Genomic DNA, 22,185 nt, shown 5'->3' with positions numbered 1-22,185 from the left:
TGACGCCAGCCCTCTTTCATTTTATTTTTAACTTATTGCAAAGTTCTGCAATTTCTGTGTTGGGTTGTGAATTTACAGATTATACCATCTGGTTTTAACTACACCAGTCCTTCCCAAATGGAAAAGTGGCTTGAAAAGATGCCTACAAAACCACAGCCCAAACGAAGATAATATGAAGAATACAAGTACAAATGGGGAGAGGAAAATGGCAGAACTGATTCATCTCCATTCCTAGCGTGAGCTTCTTATCTGCCCCATTACAAAGTAACAGCAACAACAAACACATTGATTCTGATAAGAAATCAGCCAAAAGAAAAAAAAAAAAAGAAACAAAAAAGAAAAACATCAAGAAAGCTACTTAAAGTGTGATTCACATCCACTTTGTTAATAACAAACTCACTTTAAGTGTATACTTGGCCTTGAGATACTGGCTACGAAGGGATCATGATTAGCAGAATCCAGGAGCATAATAAAATGGTTATTTCTCACCACTAAGCTTGGGGGTGATTTGTTACACAGCAATAGGAAACGAAGGGATAATGAAAGGGTAGGGGCACAAAGGACACTTCTGGATACTATGATGCTCTATTTCTTGATCTGGGTGCTGGTGGTAAATTTGTAAAAATTCATCAAGCTGTACACTTATGATTTGTGCACTTTTCTGTACGTATGTCCTAATTTTTTTTAAGTTTACATTTAAAAACTGGGTATCCAGGGGCGCCTGGGTGGCTCGGTCGGTTAGATGTCTGCCTTCGGCTTAGGTCGTGGTCCCAGCGTCCTGGGATCGAGCCCCACATCGGGCTCCGTGCTCAGCGGGGAGCCTGCTTCTCCCTCTCCCTCTGCCTGCCTGTCTGCCTACTTGGGATCTCTCTGTCAAATAAATGAATAAAATCTTAAAAAAAAAAAAAAACCTGGGTATCCAGAATATAATGATAAATCTCTGGGGCACCTGGGAGGCGCAGTCAGTTGAGTGTCTGACTCTTGTTTTGGCTCAGGTCATGATCTCAGGGTGGTGAGATCGAGCCCCGCATCAGCCTCTGCACTCAGCAGGGGCCTGCTTGAAGATTCTCTCCCTCTGCCCCTCTCCCGACTCGTGTGCTCTCTCTCTCTCAAATAAATAAATAAATCTTTTTTAAAAAGATAAATCTCCACTACTTTTTCAGCAATGTTTAACATCATGTGAGTTTCAATACAGTACTCTATTAAATCTCACTAAATGTAAAGATACATGTTTAGAAGCTTCATTTGGAGTTTCTTGCCAAATAATGAAAAACAAAACAGATCCCTCTGGGAAAACACTTGTTTTTCCTATCATGGTAAAAATGGTCAAAATAGGGGCACCTGGGTGGCTCAGTTGCTTAAACGTCTGCCTTCGGCTCAGGTCATGATCTCAGGGTCCTGAGATCGAGCCCCACATTGGGCTCCCCGCTCAGTGGGGAGTCTGTTTTCCCTCTCCCCCTGCCCCTCCCTGCCACTTGTGTGCTCTCTCTCCCCCCCAAATAAATAAATAAAATTAAAAAAATAAAAATAAAAGTGGTCAAAATAAATCCGTGTGAAATAATATGGTGACAAACTGAAATTCGTTCTTTTGTCAGCAAATACTGTTGGAAGGGCATCTAGAGAACATTGCTGAAGATTTGAATAAAGAGTATTAGAATAAGTGATACAGCGTGGGGAGCTTGCTATACAGCTGGATAAAATGTTTCTAACATTTGCAGGTTTGTATTTGCTAGATTCTGTTTCATTAATGAAATCCACAAAGAACTACTTTTTTGTGGGCTACTAAAGGGAAGATATACAGAAAAAGATGTAATTTGATCAAAACATGACTGGTTTAAAAAATGACTGGTTTAATTATTTTATTATTATTATTTTTTAGAGATTTTATTTATTTATTTGAGAGAGAGAGACAGAGATAGCGAAAGAGAGCACAAGCAGGGAGGAGAGGGAGAAGCAGACTCCTGAGCAGGGAGCCCGATGCGGGGCTCAATCCCAGGACCCTGGGATCATGACCTGAGCCGAAGGCAGACGCTCAACCTACTAAGCCACCCAGACGCCCCTTTATTTTATTATTTAAAAAAAAAATTTAAGTAGGCTCTACACCCAACATGGGGCTTGAACTCACGACCCTGAGATCAAGAGTCGCATGCTCTACCGACTGAGCTGGTCAGGCACCCCTTAATTTTTATTTTTATTTTTTATTTATTTATTTTTAAAGATTTTTATTTTATTTATTTGACAGAGAGAGAGAGAGACAGCTAGAGAGGGAACACAAGCAGGTGGAGTGGGAGAGGGAGAAGCAGGCTCCTGGCAGAGCAGGGAGCCCGATGCGGGGCTCGATCCCAGGACCCTGGGATCACGACGTGAGCCGAAGGCAGACGCTTAACGACTGAGCCACCCAGGCGCCCCACCCCTTAATTTTTAAAAATATCTTATAGAAAAACTGGAAATACAGTAGTGCTGCTTTGACAGGATTTTTTTTCAAAAGGTGGGGGGTGGATTTCAAGGTAAGTTTACTGAGAAAATTGGGAAGCTGTTTCAGCTAAGAAACTGGAAGCGTGAAATATGCAAAGTGTTCTATTTTGTAACAAGGTAGAGAATGATACTCCCATGGTCACCTCGGTACCACACAGAGGCTGAGTGTTTAGTGACAAAGTCCTTAAAAGAGTTTCAACCTAAAAAAAAAAAAAAAAGAGTTTCAACCTAAAGGATACGCTTTCCTTTCCCACAAAGGTGTTTCAAATTTACTGATATCTTCCATGGTGTCCTAGAGCAGTCAGTGAACATTAAAAAAAAAAACAACAACAACAATTTGGGCGCCTGGGTGGCTCGGTTGGTTAAGCGTCTGCCTTCGGTTAGGGTCATGATCCCAGGGTCCTGGGATCGAGTCCCGCATTGGGCTCCCTGCTCAGTGGGGAGCCTGCTTCTGCCTCTTCCCATCTGCTTGTGCTCTCTCGCTCTCTCAAATAAATAAATCTTTTTAAAAGATCAACAATTTCCCGATTAAATGGCAAAAAATGTAGTTTAAAAAAATAAAAAATAAAACAATTATAATAAATACACCCAATCTAGCTATTCAAAGTTAAATTGATATTTTAAGAATGAGTGAGAAAGTAACCGCTTTGGAAGGAAACTCAGTACATGGAGAGAACATTTGGAAAACGAATACATGTGTTTTCACTGTTATGTAATTTTATTGCCAAAAATGACTTAAGTTGCATACCTAGAAAACCTCTCGTATCTGTACACTTACAAACCTGGGACTGAAATTTTCTACCCTGGTTTAAAATCTTTCCAGTGTAGAGTTTTTGTGGGTTTTGGAGACATTTGTTAAAAACACAGAAGTGCAACGGGCGCTGACTCGTTGGCAAGAACCAATGACTGACATCAGGAAAGGTGACCGTTTGTTTACCAGCTGAATTTCATCAAAAACCGTTGCCTAATTGGTGGGTGGAATTGAAAAATGAGAATCATGATGTAGTAAGCCCAGCCAGTGGAACTGGCCTTCTGTTGGTGGCTGGTATCTTTCTCATCTATGACAGCCCCTGAGGCCAAGTGCGGAAATAAACTAAGTTCAGAACCACACCTTTGCATAGCTATATTACAGTGTTAACCTGAGGTTTGGGTTTTTTTATTTTTTATTTTTTTTTAAGATTTTATTTATTTATTTGAGAGAGAGAAAGAGAGAATGAGAGAGAGAGCACATGAGAGGGGGGAGTGGGGAGGGTCAGAGGGAGAAGCAGACTCCCCGCCGAGCAGGTAGCCCAATGCGGGACTCGATCCAGGGACTCCAGGATCATGACCTGAGCCGAAGGCAGTCGCTTAACCAACTGGAACCACCCAGGCGCCCTAGGTTTGGCTTTTTTTAAAGGATTTTATTTATTTATTTTTAGAGAGAGTGAGAGAGCACAAGCAGGGGGAGGGGCAGAGGGAGAAGCAGACTCCCTGCTGAGCAGGGAGCCAGACGTGGGACTCGATCCCAGGACCCTGGGATCACGACCTGAGCTGAAGGCAGACGCTTAACCGACTGAGCCACCCAGGTGCTCCTAAGCTGAGGTTTTTAAAAAATGAAGCATACGCAATCACATTCTCTTCTGAAAAGATTTATTAATGATAACATTGCAGTGACAGTCAAAATCAATTTTGTACTCTAAGTATATAAAAAGTTTAAGTTATTTGAAATCAGTTTATCTCATCCTTGTCTCATCCATGAAAATGTCCTTTTTGTGTATGCTTTCTAATATACATCATATATTAGTAGAGTAACACATCGTTTTGAAATTACAAAACCCTCAAATGTGGGGAATACTGGCTCAAAATATTTTCATTCAAGGGATGTGCAATCAAAAAAGTTGGGAGACCTGGGGCGCGTGGGTGGCTCAGTCGGTTAAGCATTGGACTCTTGATTTCGGCTGGCTTGGGTCATGATCTTGGGGTTGTGAGATTGAGCCCCACATTGGGCTCTGTGCTGAGGGTAGAGCCTGCTTGGGATTCTCTCTCTCCCTCTCCCTCTGCCCCCCCCCCCACTCCAGCTCGCGCACATGCACACACTATCTCTTCTTCAAAAAAAAAAAAAGTTGGGAGACTACTGCTTTCATAGTATCTACCTTGTTTTAGGCATCAGCAAGATCATGAACGTAATGTGCTTGGCACATAATATTAAGTCCTCAGTGAATGTTGGCTCTGTCTGAGGGAAGCACTAGGGACAGTGTAAGAGATGGTCACAGGCATGAGCCCTGAGGTCAGGCCAGATCGGATGGGTTCCCTTGACACTTACTAGCTGAGTGAACGTGACCACATTATTATTTTCGTTGCGCCTCAATTTCTCACTAGTCACCATCTCTTAGAGTTGTAAAGATTAAGAGAGAGAATCCTCTTTTTTTTGTGACAGCTTTACTGAAATATAATCCACATGCCATATAATTCACCCTTTTAAAGTGTGCACCTCAGTGATTTTTAGTATATTCACACGGTTATGCGACCATCACCATGATCTAATTCCAGAACCTTTTGGACACCCCAGAAAGAAACCTGTACCCATTAGCAGTCATTCTCCAATAGCCCTTTCCTGCCTCCGCCCCACCCCCCAGCCTGGGCAACCGCTAACCTACTTTCTGTCTCTACGGATTTGCCTCTTCTGGACATTTCCTATAAATGGAATCAGGCAATATGCGGTCTTTTGTGTCTGGCTTCTTTCACTAAGCCTCGTGCTTTCAGGGTCCCTCCATGTTGTAGCATGTGTCATTATTTCATTCCTTGTTATGACCAAGTAATATTCCACTGAGGGGGTACGCCGCATTTAGTTTATCCACTCATCGTTGGACATTGGGATCGTTTCGACCTTTCGGCTGTTGTGAATACAACTGCTAGGAGCTTTCATGTATGATTATGCACGTTTAATGCTTGGCGCAGGGCCTGCCAGGTACCCAAGGGCTCAGGACCAGCAGGTAGCTGTCACCCTTATTGCTAAGGAGTGCTACCTTGGGTGATTTGGGGCACGGGGCGTCTGGATTAGAAACAGAAGGCGGAAGGCATCCCCATACTGCACAGTGCGGCTGACAAGCTGCCTTGGCCCACCAGACCCACGTAAGGCAGCATGACATGGAGGCAGGAGCGCAGACCCTGCTCCACCACTTTCGAGCTGTGTGACTCCGGGCAGGTCACTTAACCTCTCTCAGTCTTCTGTGTGAATTGGATATAAATACTGTCTTCGCTACATACCTCACAGGCTTGCTGCCTGGGCCAAAGAGATCATTAACAACCATGAAAGCGCTTTGAAAATCACAAGGGATTATTATTCCAAGCCTTTCATATTACAGAAGCCTACCCCTCTTGAATAAAGTAAGGAAACACTTTGTTCTGTTCACCATCCTCCTCTTTCCAGATTGTTCCCGTTCTCTTCAAGATGACACCCCGGCCTTCTCCCCCACAGGCCCGGATGCTAGCACCTTCTTCTTCGCATCTACTTAAGGGCCAAGGGTGAGCCGCCTGGGCCAAAACCTGAATCCACATCGACAAAAGACCTGCAAATGCCTCTTCCCTCCCAGGTGGGCATCTGTACGACCTTTCTGGTTTACGGGAGCTCTACTTGCTTAGAGCGCCCTCGTGTGTCTTCTCCGGGATATCAGTATAATGTGCGCGGGAATTTTTTTTTTTTTTTTTCTCGTCGCACTTCAGGGCCCATGCTTGACATGTGGAATCCAGTTAAGCCATTGCAGCCCAGGTCTTTTTTTTTTTTTTTTAAACTATATGCTAATTTTTTAAAAGATTTTTTTATTTATTTAGGGCAACGCTCTCAGGTCCCCTCCCTCCTCGGGAGCTTTGTACTATCACTTTGCTATCACTCAATAAACCTTGCTTTGCTGCCCCCCTCCCAAAAAGATTTTTTATTTATTTATGAGAGAGAGAGAGGGACAAAGAGCATGAGCAGAGGGGAGGGGCAGAGGGAGAGGGAGAAGCATATTCCCCGCTGAGCAGGGAGCCTGATGAGGATCCCAGGACCCTGGGATCATGACCTGAGCTGAAGGCAGACGCTTCACCGACTGAGCCACCCAGGCGCCCTGAAGTGTCTTTAAATGATTTGTTCTATCAGCCAAGGAAAAGGTATTCAGAATGTTAAACCTTTCCCAGGGGTGTCCTCGTGTAAAGCCCTGGCCCTTGGAAAGGGGAAAATGACAACCAGAGACGGTAACACCCGGCAGTGTGTGCACACACGAACACACACTCAAGCATACACTCGCGCACACAGCCACACACTCTTTTGCTCAGTGGGAAAGGAGCTTTCTCTCGTGGCTTTCTCCTTCATTGAGAATCACGTGATGATATCAGCACAGGTTTCCGGAAGAAAGAAAATCTATTTTATATCTAGAACCTCAAGAATGTTCCCTGCTCCCTCCATCAGCAAGGATTATAGAAGCTGGAGGGACTTTCCTTCCCATATGCCACATATCCCCCTCTTGCCTGTTTTGCAGCCATGGATTTCTCTAAATCCCTAAGCCTCACTGGCAAACGCCACTGAGAGCCAAAGATACATGTGCCTTTGGCTTCCCCCCAGGAACATGTTCCTGAAAAGTTGCATGCAAATTACATCTTTGCAGCTCAATAATCACTCCCCACTGACTTCTAATAAGATATGCGAGCCCCTCTCCCTTTTCGTTGAGATTGAGTTTCAATGTATGCCTAACACTTCGGCTTTAAGTTTCTCTGCTTCCTGCCACCCCTTCTGACAGTTAAACCACATCTGAAAAATGAAGAAACGACCAACGAAACATGAAGTTCTAGTTCAAATAGTCCAGGATCTGTAAACAAACCCAACAAGTACATCAGAGAGGCTATTTGGAAGAGACACCAGGCATCGCCATTTGAAATGCAAATACCCACCCCGTGTGCACCTTTGGGGGAGACTATTTCCAAGGGCTTGAGGGATTTCTGCCCCACTCCCTTGGGAGGGAGCAGCCACCTCAAGGCGATGGGCATCTTCATTTTGGGGGGGGGCGGTCCCGACTGTCCCTTCTGCTTTCTGCATCCTCTACCCCACTCCCAGCTCTGAAATTCCAGAGACCCTCTCTACTGGAATAGAGACGGGGTGCTGTGGCTCTGGGGACCCGTGTATGCAGCTGGTGACCTCGGGTAGGAAGTACTTGCTAAGTAAAGAAGGAACGAGTCGTTAGGGAGGTGCCGTGGCTTCGGTCCCTGGCAACAGAGCTAAGCGAGGGCGCGTGTGGCATGGGTGTGCACAGCTGGTCAGGCAATTGTCTTTGCGGTCTTTGGACTGGAACCGGAGATATTGTTAGTGCTGATAGGGAAGGGACTTGCTTGCTTAGTGGCGAGGAAAATTAATAGTCCAAGCATTCTTCCATCCTGCATTCTCCATGCTGGCATTTTGATTAAAAAAAAATATTGCTGCAGCTGTTTGCATATTCTGGAAGTGTGTGTGCACGCGTGTGGTTTGGTGTTTACAGATTCGGGGTTGTGGAGGGGAGTTTCCAGAGCAGCGGAAGTAGCTGCTTGTCAGTCAGGGTTCATTTTGAAAATGAAAGCCTGAAAGCTTGGGGCCCACGCTGGGCCAGGCCTGGTCCCTGAGGAGTCAGCAAAGGCCAAGAGGTGGCTTTGGCTAGTTGGCTCAGCGAAGCAACTACGCGATCACTATCTTATTTTCTACGAACCGATGAAATCTGTGAGCTGTTTTTGGTGTCCCGGAGGTGCAGCGTGAGGCAGGGGTGTGGGAGTGGGCACGGAAGCTCCGACTGCAGACGCACCCCTAACACGCCCGCACACAGCGCCCCCCTCCACGTGCACACGCAATCACAGCTTCCCAGGCGGCCAAGCCAGAACAAGGCAAGAACTGGTTCTCCCGCACCTACTAGGGGCACAAGGATAGTATGACACCGTCATCAAAGAGTCTCGAGTCTAGCTGGCGTGTCAGAGCAAGGGAAGAGAGACACAACACAGGGCCGTCTGGGCTGGGTACCAGAGGAGGAAGACAACCAGCCGGCTGGGGCGAGGGGGGAGGGGTGGAGAGCGATCACCCTGGGCTGGGGTCATCAGAGGAGGCACGCTGGAGAAGGTGGAAGCTGAGGCCAACCTTGAAGGACAGGGAGAACGTCCCGAGACAGAAGCTCTGAGGGAGGACATTCTAGAAGAGGAGGGCGACTTCAAGATATGTTCAGGTCAAGGCAAGGCCCTCTGTTGGGCTGGAATTTGGGGCTTGTGTGAGTGATCTGCAGTTGATAAGCCTGGCTTGAATGCCAGTCCCTCGGTGCCAGGACAAAGGCTGTGGTGTCACACAGACCTGCTCTGCCACTTCCTGCTGGGTGACCTTGAGCAAGAGACCTCAATCTCTCTGCAAACTGGGGACAGTAATAATACTTAGCTTTTGACGTGGCTGGGAGGATTAAAAGTGTTAACATATATATAAAGCATCTAGCACAGTGTCTGGCACATAATAAATGTTCAAACATTGATGACAAATGCATAGGCTGTCATGAAGGAAAGCTCAAGATATTTAGGGCAAAATATTTGAGGGCCAAGGAGGAAAGCCTCTGATACCTTCCATCACAGGTGGGCCCAGTGGAGTGGGCTGGCTTGGCTTGACCCCCCATCACCTTTGGCCTAGACTGTTGGAACAGTCTCCTGCCTTCTTGTCTGCCTCTCCCAGAATCATCTTCCCAAACACCACCTTAATCACGGCTGTGTCCCTCTCTGACTCAAGAATCGTCTGAGGGTCCCTGTGGTCCACTAACTGAACTCCCTAACATGGTGGGGGGCAGGAGGCAAGAACTACCACTTATTGAGGGAAAGGAAGAGCAAAGAGAAGGCCACTCTTAGGATGAGGTAAAATATCCTCGAGGAGACAACAGGGACACATCCCTGAAAAGGGCAGGGCGTTCCCGTGGCAGCTGACGGATTCACCTGCGCCTGCTTCTTCAAGCCAACTTGGGGAAGGTTAAAGAGGAGAAGAGGGCGGAAGGCCGAGCGGGAACCCGCGGGGAAGAAGGGAACACCTTTATTTTTTTTTTTTAAGATTTTATTTATTTATTTGACAGAGAGAGACACAGCGAGAGAGGGAACACAAGCAGGGGGAGTGGGAGAGGGAGAAGCAGGCTTCCCGCCAAGCAGGGAGCCCGATGCGGGGCTCGATCCCAGGACACCGGGACCATGACCTGAGCCGAAGGCAGACGCTTAATGACTAAGCCACCCAGGCGCGAATATTTTCCCAGTTCCCCCCCAAGAGCTTCTGCCTGGATCCTTGTCTCGGGTTCCTCTGCAGGAATCCCGGGCAACTCCAGGATCTGCGGGGAGGGTCAAGGCCATACAAAGGGCAAGGCAGGGGAGCCCGAGTCCCAGGCCGCCTCGCTGAATGCTCGGGGCGGGACAAAGGCTGCTCGGGGACAAAGTGCAGGAGATAAGAGGGAAGGGCGAAGGAGGGGGGGCGGGGAGCCAGCGCCCAGGAGCTCAAGGATCGCGCTCCCGGAGGCCTTGGCTGCCGGCCGAGCTCAGCCCGCCGGGGAGGGGGCGCCCTAGAGCCTCTTCACCCCGGCAGCTGCGGGGATGGCGAGAAGCCGGCGGCTGGGGCGCTCGGGGCCCGCTCGCCCCCGCCCCGCGCCAGCCCCACCGTCGCGCGCGGTGCGGGAGGCGGGGCTGGCCCGGCTCACCTGGCCGTTTGGGGCGGGGCCGCCCGCCACCCGGGGACGCGGAGGTGGCGGCGGTCCCCGCGGGGCGCCAGAGGGCCTGGTCCCCGGGCCCGGGCCCGGAGCTCCCACCCCTCCACGCCCCCCACCTCCCGCGCGGGGGCCCTCCCTCGGCTCGCTGGCTCTCTCCCTCCCTCTCCCCTCCTTTGCTCCCTCCCTCCCAGAGCCCAATTGCTCAAGCCGCTTCCTTCCCCAACGCCAGCGCCAGTTCCTCTCCCGGAGGGGCCCGGGAAGGGCAGCGAACGCTCGACACTGGAAGCGCCGCGGCGGCGGCAAGACCATGGCGGAGCCCCGGGGGCCCGCGAGCCCGGGGCCCAAGGCCTCCCTCGCCGCCAGCGCGCTGAGCCCGCGGAGCGCCCTGCAGCCCTGCCCCTGGAGAGTGGACGCCGGCACGCGGGGCAGGTACCGGGGCCACGCCGCCGCCTCCCGGGACCCCCTCGTGTACGGCTCGCTGATGCTCTCGGGAGCGGGCTCGGGCCGCCGGCGGGGAGCGCTGCGGGAGCTGCTCGGGCTGCAGGGGGCGGCCGCCGCCGGCGGGCTGTCGGAGGAGCGCGCCGAGGAGCAGTGCCCGGCCGGGCCGAACGCGCCGAACGGGCAGGGCGGCGGCGGCGGGCTGTGCCTGGAGCCCCACGAGCACGCGTGGATCCTGGCGGCCGCCGAGGGCCGCCTGGAGGTGCTGTGGGAGCAGCTGGAAGCCGAGCCCGCCCTGCTGCTGCGCTGCGACCCGATCACGGGCTACACGGTGCTGCACTGGTTGGCCAAGCACGGGTGCCACGAGGAGCTCATCCTGGTGCACGACTTCGCCCAGCGCCGGGGGCTGCAGCTCGACGTGAGCGCCTCGGGCAGCGGCGGCCTCACGCCCCTCCACCTGGCCGCCCTGCAGGGCCACGACATGGTCATCAAGGTGCTGGTGGGCGCCTTGGGGGCTGACCCCTCGCGCCGCGACTACAGCGGCCACAGGGCCTGTCACTACCTGCGGCCCGACGCGCCCCAGAGCCTGCGGGAGCTGTCGGGGGCCGAGGACTGGGAGCCGGCGGGCGGCTGCGAGCGGATCAACGCCAACAACAACAGCAGCAGCGCCGCCGCCCGGGCGCTGCGACGGACCCCGAGCTCGGTGGGCACGGGCTCCGTGGAGGCCCCGGCGAGAGCGGCGGCGTCGCCCGGCAAGGGGAAGAGCTACGCGGGCAGCCGAGTGGCGCAAATTCAGGGCCTCCTCCGGCAGATGTTCCCCTTCTTCCAGGACCGTTGAGGGCGACAGGGACTGGAGAGCGCGGACGGACCGCGACGCTGCGGTCGAGGCCTCGGTCTCGGGTGGTCTCGGGCCCCACCCGAAGGGGCGGCAGCTCCGGCCGCAGCCGAGTGCGCTGGGCCTGCAAGCAGCGGACCACCTCCAGGTTTGTCGCAGGTACCTGTCCCAGGTCACCTACGGCCACCGGCCAGGAGACCTGGGGACCGGGAAACCCTCACCGAGAGAGAGCGCAAAGACCAAAGCTGTCCTGGCGCAAAACTAGTCCCCAAAACTAGGGGACTAAGGAGTTAGGGGCAGGAGTGTGGTCCTGCTTGGGAGAGGAAAAGTAAGGCTTCCAGGAGCCATTTCTGGGCAGGCAGAAGCTCTGCGTGTATTGGGAAGCGCTTGCTAGAAGAATGAGTTAAGACTGGAACCCACTGGTACAGAGGAAGCTCCTAACTGAAGGTTAGACTCGGCTGTTCCTGCGGGCACTCACCCTCCCCCCCAACCCTGCTCCTGAGACATCCAGGCTTTACCGGTACTTTTTCTAATGTATCACGGATGACTTCTTAAGCATATTAAAGCCGGGTATGTTTTCCTTTCACATGACAAAGCTGTCCTTTGAGTGACTTTTTTTTTTTTTTTTCATTAACCACTGAGTGCGGGAAGCTTCCTACATTCCCGGGGAAGAGTTCACCAACCCATGGCCATGAGCTAGTGATCCGGGAGGCTCTGGACCTTGTTCCCACAGCAAATGGCCAAGCGGGGCGCTGGAAGGAGCTACACTCACCTCGGCTCTGAGTGGAGACACACAGTTTGCCTGTCTGCCGGACTCTTTTGGCAGCTAGGTCCCGCTTCTGGCACAAGTCTCATCCTAGACGAGTTGTCTGTAGGGGGCAGAGGGGTGGTAAAAGGGGAAAATCTCCAAATGTACATTTCTGATGTTTTTGTGGTGAGTCATGTAATTTACCTTGACTTCTGCCCTCCTGGGGGACACACCCATCGACGCTTTTTCCAAGATAGGCTTTAATCCTTGGCATTGCTTTTTAATTACATCTAATACATAAGTTGTAGTTTGGAAACTGGCTCCCATTCAGAAATCGTATGAAGCCAGTAGAATACAGGAGGGTTGACTTTGACTGAGAGGAGGGAAAGCAGTTGGTGGCTAGGGATCCATGCTGCCTTAGAGAACAGTGCATTTTCTTTTTTTTTTTTTTTTAGTTTTTTTTTTATTTCTTGGGGGAGAGAATGAGCGCGGGGCGGGGGGGGGGGGAGAGAGAGCATTGGCAGGGGGAGGAGGAGAGGGAGAAGCAGACTCCTGAGTAGGGAGCCTGAATCGGGGCTCGATCCCAGGACCCTGGGATCATGACCTGAGCCGAAGGCAGACGCTTAACCGACTGAGCCACCCAGGCGCCCCAGAGAACAGTGCATTTTCAAAAATAGCACTGTATCCCTAGAAGCTTGGGCCGCCCTTGCAATGGACTGTTGCATCCCCAGCCCTCCCCTCCCTGCCCTTGAACACCAGGGAGAAACAGTCATCACCAAACACAGAAAGCCCAGAAACACTACCCTGAGCTCATCCATACAGGTTTCCATCTCCACCTGGCGGTCCCGTTTGCCCCCCACCCCATTACATCCTCTGTGCTAGAAATGTTCCGATCTTCCCTTAATAACCCATTAGATTCTTCTCATCCCTAAAATGATCCAAACCCTCCCTATCAATGTTTTCAGCCTGTCACATGTTTCTAGGAACTACACCTTAAAACAAATTTGCACAGTGTGATGTAGCAATAACTTTTCGTTCTCAATGAACTTCTTCAATGTTTGAAAGGAGGAAGGCGAACGGTTCCTGGATCTTGGCAGTTGGCATCAGCATCTGGCATAACTCCCTCCATCCCTGTGCCCATTTTATAGTTTTTTTAAAGATTTATTTATTTATTTATTTATTTGAGAGAGAGAGAGAGAGAGAGTGAGAGAGAGAGCGCAAGAGGGGGTAGGGTTAGAGGGAGAAGCAGACTCCCCGCCGAGCAGGGAGCCTGATGTGGGACTCGATCCCGGGACTCCGGGATCATGACCTGAGCCGAAGGCAGTCGCTTAACCAACTGAGCCACCCAGGCGCCCTTATAGTTTTTTTAAAGAATTTATTTATTTGAGAGACAGAGCACGAGCCAGGGGGGAGGGGCAGAGGGAGAGGGAAAAGCAGACTCCCCGCTGAGCAGGGCTCCCTCCCAGGACCCCAAGATCACGACCTGATTGGAAGTCAGACACTTAAGCTTACCCAACTGAGCCACCCAGGTGCCCCCCCACACACACACATGCCCATTTTATAGATGCAGGGCTGCAGGTTCTGCTCCACAGTCGCCTTTGACAGCTGCCAAGGCTGGTGGGGCTTGGTGAAGACTGCTGGGACAGGGCCTTCCTGCCCAATGGCTGGGTCTGCAGGCTCCTGGCTTGGAGGGAAGCGTGGCTTGTGCCTTTGCCCCACATTCAAAGGACACTTAGAACGGTAGTCCCCTCTTCACGGGAGAAGTCTGAACCTAAGCATCTTAACTAGTAGCAGATCTGGGGACTGGAGACAAGCATCTGCCCTGCTTTTTCCAACAAGAAAACCAAGTCAGCCGGAAGGTTCGAAAGCGCTTTCTGTCGTTTCTCCTGCAGTCAGCTATTCTTCCCCACAGATTTTTCTCATCATGTGATAGTCCCTGGCCTACCTCCTCCATGTAAAATTGAGGTTTGGCTGCAGGGGACAAACTCCCATGCTGAAAACTCTCCATGCCTAACATCAAGCCATTGGCATTTCTGGTATGCTTTTTGAGGCAAGACTGGTATGCTTACCCCAAGAGAAAGAACAAATTCCCTAAGAAACTGTTTTCCAGGGGAGCAAAACGGAGTTAGGCAGATGATGCAAATCTGCATTCTAGTGGAGCAAGGGACAAGCAAAGGTGACAGAAGCAGGGCTGTGACAGGTGAGCATGGCAGTTGGGGGTGGGGGGTGCTGCACCAGGGCGGGGCCTGACCCGGGGGTGAGATGCAGGGAAGGCTTTCCAGGAAGAAAGGTAAGGCCTGGTCTGAGGCTCCAGGGGTGAGTGGGAGTTGGTCGGTGGAGAAGGGGAGGGGCCTCCTGGCAGAGCCGCCGGGAGTACGGAGTAAGGTACGTCTGGTCTGATCCCTCTGGGAGAAGAGAGTAAGTACCAGGAAATGTAAGTCAGCCGGTTTGGCAGGAAGGTGGGAGCTGGGGAGTGATTAAGGGCAAAGCTGGAGAAGTGGATGGGGGCTCAGATCACTAAGGGTCTCATAGATGAGGCTAAAAGAGGAACGGAGATTTTAACCTAAAGGTAGCTGGGAGCCAGAGGTTTCTAAGCAGAGGAGTAACCTGATGGGATTCTAGAGGAGTCCCTCTGGCAGTCACGTGGAGAATGGATGTGTCAGGGAGCAGGGCGACAACGGGCGGGGGGGGGGGGGCGGGGGGGGGGGGGGGGGAGGGGCGCGGGGCGAGGGAGCATCACGCAAGCAGAGCCATTCTGGCGAAACGAAACGCTTCAAGAAAAGTCGGGCTTCAGCTGAAAAGTTCAAAGAACCCTGTGGGGAGCACTGGCTTTCAAACTTTTTTTTCCTCCATAGAATTTGCTGTCACGAAGCTGACCTCGAAGCCCCATGTGGGAAAGGCCCAGGCGAACAGAACCCCCCCCCCCCACCCAGGCAGGTTCAAAACCACTGGTGGGCTCCGCGCTCGGCCTGACCCGGGTTCCGATGCGCACTGCCGGTCACTCACCCCTCGGAGTCATGCGTTCCTCATCGGTAAAAGGGGACCGATCCAATCCCCCTCGCGGGGTTCAGAGGGTTTGACATCACGGATCCGCATCCCCCCGCAGCGCGCTGCCGAGAAAATGGGCCGCCGTTTGGAAGAACGGAGAGGTGTTCGGCGGGCTGTTGTGGTAAAGCTGGTTTCTCGGCCAGGGTGGTCCCGGAAGGTTCTTGTGGTTCCCTGTGTTAACCCCTCTCTAAAATGCGTGCGCACTGATTGCAGGTTCCTGTCTCTCTGCTGTTCCTCAAAGGAGATGGTGCCTCCCTCGCTAATGTTCTCCACGACCGACATACTTGGACCTCAGGCAGAATCGCAGCGAGCCCACAGCTTGTTCCATGGCCCGCACAAGTCAAAGCCGCAAGTTAGGAAGGGCCCACCAAGTACTAAGTAGGTGAGATGCGGTTTCCCGAGAAAGTCACAGACTAGAGTCAGGACCAAACCCGAAGTCCTCTGAGGAGAATAAAAGCATGCAAGTCCTTCATCTCCTGCCCTATTATCTACACAAAAGCCCCCTTCCATCCCCTACCCACCAATCCACACCCCGCCTCCTAAGGGCTCTTCTTCCCCCTTGCCACTCATTTGAAGGAAGGAGATGCCAGTCTATCCTCTCAAGATGTGACTCCAGCTCTCCACACCGGCTCCTCCCAGGGCCTAATGCTGTCAGTGGTCCCTCTCCGGTATCTCCAAGCTCCCCATCAGTGTGGCTGAGTGTAATAAACATTTATTAAGAAGCCAGGCTCTTGGGGGGACAAACAGGCTTGAGTGTCTCCCCTGCGCCCCATCTTCTGGCCCAGTCTCGTGACTCTCCCTCTCCTCTTCACCACCAAATCTCTCCAAGGGGAGGTGTCCTCCCCTCAGTGTCTCCGTCTCCTCACCTCTTAATCTCTCCTCAGCCCTCTGCATTCTGCTCTCCACCTCCATCATCCCAACCCAATTGTTTCCACGAGGGTCTCCAGTGATGACCCCCCCCACGAGGGTCTCCAACGATGACCCCCCAGCTGCCAAATGCAAGTCCTTATCTTGATTCACTTCTTGGCCTCACTGGCCAGTGTTGGCTACTTCCTACTCCTTGAAACTCCCTTCTCGAGTCTTCCATGACCTCCTATAGCTTTAATTGCTGGTGTTTACCAACTTGAAGTCTCAGCAAACCTTTCTTTTCGCTCTACATTCTCTCCCCAAGTCCTTTTCTCCCTTCTCCACTTCCCGCCCTTCTCCCTCCATCCCTTTGCTTCCGCCACACAGTCCTCCTTGCTGTTCCTTGAAAGAGCCATGTTCTTCTGACCTCTGGGATTCGTACGTGCTGTTCCCTCTCCAGAAACACTCTTCCCTCTATTCCTTGCCCTCTTCACCTGGCCCACTCCCGCTCATCCTTCAGATGTTAGTCACCACCCTGGGGAGGACTTCCTTGCCCCCTCAGCCTAGGTTAGCACTTCACTCATTTTGCTCCTTTTCATAGTCCTTATTACACAGGAGGAAATTACCCCAGCAGTTAGTAAATTGCTCTCTCTGCCACCACTAGACTGACATTCCATGAGGACAGGGACCGAGTCTGTCTCATTTACCACAGTATCCCTAGCTCCTGGTAGACGGAAGGTGCTCAATAAATAGATATTGATTGACAATGGAATCATAGATTTGAACTCAAAAGCACAGGAAACAAAATAAGAAATAGATAAATGGGACTTCATCAAAATTAAAGACTTTTGGGCCTCTGAGGACAACTATCAGAAAAGTAAAAAGACAACCCACAGAATGGCAGAAAATATTTGCAAACGTATATCTCATAAGGGTCCAGTATCCAGGGCACTTGGGTGGCTCAGTCGTTAAGCGTCTGCCTTGGGCTCAGGTCATGGGAGCCCCGCGTCGGGCTCCCTGCTCAGCGGGAGGCCTGCTTCTCCCTCTCCCACTCCCCCTGCTTGTATTCCCTCTCTCGCTGTCTCTCTCTCTCTCTCTGTCAAATAAATAAATAAATAAAATCTTAAAAAAAAGGGTCCAGTATCCAGAATATATAAAGAATCCTAAACTCAACAACAAAATAATATAAACAACCTGCCTTACAAATGGGCAAAGGACTTGAACAGACATTTCTCCGAAGAAGATATATATGCAAATCTCCAACAAGCGCATGAAAGGATGCTCAACTTCATTAGTCATTAGGACTTTGTTGTGTTTTGTTTTGGGGGGGAGGGGCAGAGAGAGAGAGAGAATCTTAGCAGGCTCCATGCTCAGCGTGGAGTCCGACATGGGACTTCTTCTCATGACCCTAAGATCAGGACCTGAGCCGAAATCAAGAGTTGGACACTTAACTGACTGAGCCACCCAGGCGCCCCTGTTGTTTGTTTTTTTTAAGTAAGCTCTAGGCCCAAAGTGGGGCTTGAACTCACGAACCCAAGATCAAGAGTTGCGTGCTCTACCGACTGAGCCAGCCAGGTGCCCCAACATCATTAGTCGTTAGGGAAATGCAAGTGAAACCCAGGATGAGATACCACTTTATATCCACTAGGCTATAATGGCTATAATCAGAAAGTCAGATTATAACAAGCATTGGGCGAGGATGCGGAGAAATGAGAACCCTCATACTCTGCTGGTACGGATGTAAAATGGTGCAGCCACTTTGGAAAGTAGTTCTGAAAAGCCGGCAGCTTTCAGCTCCTCAGAAAGTTAAACATAGAGCTACCATATGCGATATTATGATTTATCATAAATATACATTTGGTCTCTGACCCCTGTTCCAAGGCACAGAGCTCCTAAAACCCTTGGAATTTCCTGTGATAAGAGTGATCATGGTGTCTTTTGTTATGTTAAACAGGGTGACTTTTGGAAAGTCCTTTTTTTTTTAAACGATTTTATCCCTTTATTTGAGAGAGAGAGCAGGAGCACAAGCAGGGGAGTGGCAGAGGTAGAGGGAGAAGCAGGCTCCCTGATGCGGGACTTGATCTCAGGACCCCGGGGATCATGACCTGAGCCGAAGGCAGACGCTTAACCGACTGAGCCACCCAGATGCCCCTGGAAAGCCCTTAAGATGGGGGCTGGTTGCCAGGAGAATCAACCATGTGATTACAGGAATGGAACTTTCAATACCTCCCCCAGACCTCCTGGGAGGGAAGAGGGCCTGGAGGTTGAGTCAATGGTCAATGGCCAATGATTTAATCAATTGTGACTATGTGATGAAGCCTCCACAAAGACCCAAAAGGACAAGGCTCTAAGAGCTTCTGGGCTGGTAAACACATGGAGGTGCTGGGTGAGTGGCACCCTGGAGGGCGTGGGAGCTCTGAGCCCCTGCCCCATGCCTTGCCCTGTGCATCTCTTCCGTCTGTCTCTTCCTGCGTTATAGCCTTTTATAATAAACTAGGGGTCTAATAAGTAAAATGTTTCTCTGATTTCTGTGAGCTGCTCCAGCAAATTAATCGAACCCAAGGAAAAGGGGCCTTGGAACCTGCAATCTACAGCTGGTTGGTCAGCTGCACAGGTGACACCTGGGTTTATGATTGGTATCTAGAGTTGGCAGGGGAGGGGGTGAGTCTTGTAGGACTCCGTCCTCAACCTGTGGAATCTGATGCTATCTCCCGGTAAATAGTGTCAGAATTGAGTTACATTGTAGGATACCCAGCTGGTGTCAGAGAGTTTCTCCTTATTAGTTTGGGGATCCACCCCCCCCCCACCGACACACACACACACACACACAGGTTGGATTTGGTACAAGAACCTGTTTACTATATGACCCAGAAATTCCACTCCTAGGTATCTAGGTATCTACCTAAGAGAAATAAAAGCACACGTCCACACTTCTCCATGAATGTTCATAGCGGCATCATTCATAATAGCCAACAGGTGAAAAATAACCCTGATGTCTATCAACAGATGAATGGGGGCGCCTGGGCGGCTCAGTTGGTTAAGCGACTGCCTTCAGCTCAGGTCATGATCCTGGAGTCCCTGGATCGAGTCCCGCATCGGGCTCCCTGCTCCGCGGAGAGTCTGCTTCTCCCTCTGACCCTCCCCCGTCTCATGTGCGCTCTCTCTCATTCTCTCTCTGTCAAATAAATAAATAAAATCTTTAAAAAAAAAAAACAGATGAATGGATAAACAAAATGTGGTGTCGCCATACAATAGAATGTTATTTAGCCGTAAAAAGGAATGAAGTTCTGATACATGCAATAATGTGGATGAACCTTGAAAAGGTTATGATACATGAAATAAGCCAGTCACAAAATACCGCATATTATATGATCCCACTGATAAGAGATGTCCAGAATAGGCAAATCCATAGAGGCAGAAAGGAGATTAATGGTTGCTTAGGGCTTCGGAGGATGGGAGACTAGAAGGTGATAGCTAAAGGGCAGGGAATTTCTTTTTAAGGTGATGAAAATGTTCTAAAATTCTATGGAGGGGTGCCTGGCTGGGTCAGTCGGAATAGCGTGCAACTCTTTTTTTTTTTTAAAGATTTATTTATTTATTTTAGAGAGAGAGAGCAGGGGGAGGGGCAAAGGGAGAGGGAGAGAGAGTCAAGCAGACTCTGAGCTGAGCCTGGAGCCAGCGCCTGGCTTGATCTCGTAACCCTGAGATCAGGACCTGAGCCAAAATCAAGCGTTGGACCCTTAACCAACTGCGCCACCCAGGCGCCCTAAGCGTTGCAACTCTTGATCTCGGGATGGTGAGTTCTAGCCCCATGTTGGGGGTAGAGATTACTTAAATAAATAAAAGTTAAAAAAAATAAAAATAAAAAAGTTTTTAAATTGACTGTGGTAATGGTGGCACATAGCTGTAAATATACTAAAAACCACTAAACTGGACACTTTATTTTTTAAAAGATTTATTTTTTTATTTTAGAGAGAGAAAGCACACACATGAACGGGGGTGGGGGCAGAGGGGGAGGGAGAGAGAATCTCAAGCAGACTTTCCACTGAGCGTGGAGCAGGACCCTGGGCTCAATCTCATGACCCTGAGATCATGACACTGGGATCACGACCTGAGCTGAAATCAAGAGTCGGATGCTCAACTGACTGAGCTACCAAGGCGCCCCCACACTTCATTTTTTTTAACTGAAGTATAGTTGACATACAATATTATATTAGTTTTAAGTGTACAACATAGTAATTTGACAATTATATACATTACAAAATACTCATTATGAGAAGTGTAGTCATCATTTGTCAACCATACAAAATTTTTATATTACTGATTGTATTCCCTGTGCTGTATTTTTCATCCCTGTGATTTATTTATTTTATAACTGAAAGTTTGTACCTCTTTTTTTTTTTTAAAGATTTTATTTATTTATTTGAGAGAGAGAGTGAGAGAGAGAGAGAGCACAAGAGGGGGGGAGCAGGAGAGGGAGAAGCAGACTCCCTGCTGAGCAGGTAGCCCAATGCGGGACTCGATCCTGGGACTCCAGGATCATGACCTGAGCCGAAGGCAGTCGTTTAACCAACTGAGCCACCCAGGCACCCCTCTTTTTTTTTTTTTTTAAGTAGGCTCCACACCCAATGTGGGGCTAACTCATAGCCCTGAGATTAAGAGTCACGCACTCTACCAACTGAGTCAGCCAGGCACCCCAAAAGTTTGTACCTCTTAATCCTCTTCACCTATTTCCTCTGTCCCTCCATCCCTTTCCCTCTGGTAACCACCATTTTGTCATCTGTTCTATCTCTTTATGAGTCTTTCTGATTTGTTTGTTCTTTTTGTTTTTTAGATTCCACATATAAGTGAAATACTATGGCATTTGTCTTTCCCTGACTTATTTCATGTGGCATAATACCCTCTAGGTCCATCCATGTTGTCATGAATGGCAAGATTTCATTCTTTTTTATGGCTATGATTCCACTGCATATATATACCGCAATCTCTTTTACTAATGGACACTTAAGTTGCTTCCATATCTTGGCTATTATAAATAACACTGCAATAAATATAGGTGTGCATATATCTTTTTGAATTAGTGTCTTCAATATCTCTGGGTAAATAACCAGCAGTAGAATTACTGGATCATATGATATTTGTGTTATTAATTTTTTGAGGAACCTCCATACTGTTTTCCATAGTGGCTGCACCAACTTGCATTCTCACCAACAGTGCATGAGGATTCCCTTTTCTCCACATCCTCCTCAACACTTGTGATTTCTTGGCTTTTTGATACTAGCCATTCTGACTGGTGTAAGGTGATATCTCTTTGTGATTTTGATTTGCATTTCCCTGTTGATGAGTGATGTTGAGCATCCTTTTATGTGTGTGTTGCTCATCTGTATGTCTTCTTTGGAAAAATGCCTATTCAGGCCCTTTGGCAATTTTTAAATCAGATTAGTTGGATTTTTGTTTGTTTTTTAATGTTGAGTTGTATGAATTCTTTATATATTTTGGATATTAACCCCTTATCAGATATGTCATTTGCAAATACCTCGCATTCAGTAGGTTGCCTTTTTGTTTTCTTGATGGCCTCCTTCACGTGCAAAAGCTTTTTACTTTGCTGTAGTTGCAATTATTTATTTTTGCTTTTGTTTCCCTTGCCTGAGGAGACAGATCTAGAAAAATATTGCTAAGGCTGATGTCTAAGAGATTACTGCTTTTTTATTTTTATTTATTTATTTTTAAACAACTCCTTTTTTTAAAAAGATTTTATTTCTTTATTTGACAGAGAGAGACAGCGAGAGAGGGAACACAAGCAAGGGGAGTGGGAGAGGGAGAAGCAGGCTTCCCGTGGAGCAGGGAGCCCGATGCGGGGCTCGATCCCAGGACCCTGAGATCATGACCTTGAGCTGAAGGCAGACGCTTAACCGACTGAGCCACCAAGGTGCCCCAGATTACTGCTTTTTTAATTTAAGATTTATTTATTTATTTATTTGAGAGAGAAGGAGCGAATGGGAGGGTAGGGGCAGAGGAAGAGGGAGAGAGAGAATCTTTTTTTTAAACATTTTATTTATTTATTTATTTATTTATTTATTTATTTAAGAGAGAGAGTGAGAGAGAGA

At 49.5% G+C, this 22,185-nt stretch overlaps 1 protein-coding gene across 1 annotated transcript; it reads left to right on the top strand.

Annotated features, from left to right (window-relative positions):
• The first annotated feature begins 10,470 nt into the window (after positions 1 to 10,470).
• On the top strand, positions 10,471 to 11,528 carry SOWAHD (sosondowah ankyrin repeat domain family member D). Its single transcript, XM_032391446.1, has one exon. The coding sequence runs from the start codon at positions 10,471 to 10,473 to the stop codon at positions 11,437 to 11,439; it is 969 nt and encodes a 322-aa protein (XP_032247337.1). The 3' UTR covers positions 11,440 to 11,528.
• The last annotated feature ends 10,657 nt before the right edge of the window (positions 11,529 to 22,185 follow it).

The sequence above is a fragment of the Phoca vitulina genome, unplaced genomic scaffold (assembly GCF_004348235.1).
Source record: "Phoca vitulina isolate PV1807 unplaced genomic scaffold, GSC_HSeal_1.0 scaffold62, whole genome shotgun sequence".
Lineage (NCBI taxonomy): Eukaryota > Metazoa > Chordata > Mammalia > Carnivora > Phocidae > Phoca > Phoca vitulina.
Note: the sequence above shows the minus strand (reverse complement) of the source record. Positions and strands in the feature narration are given on the sequence as shown.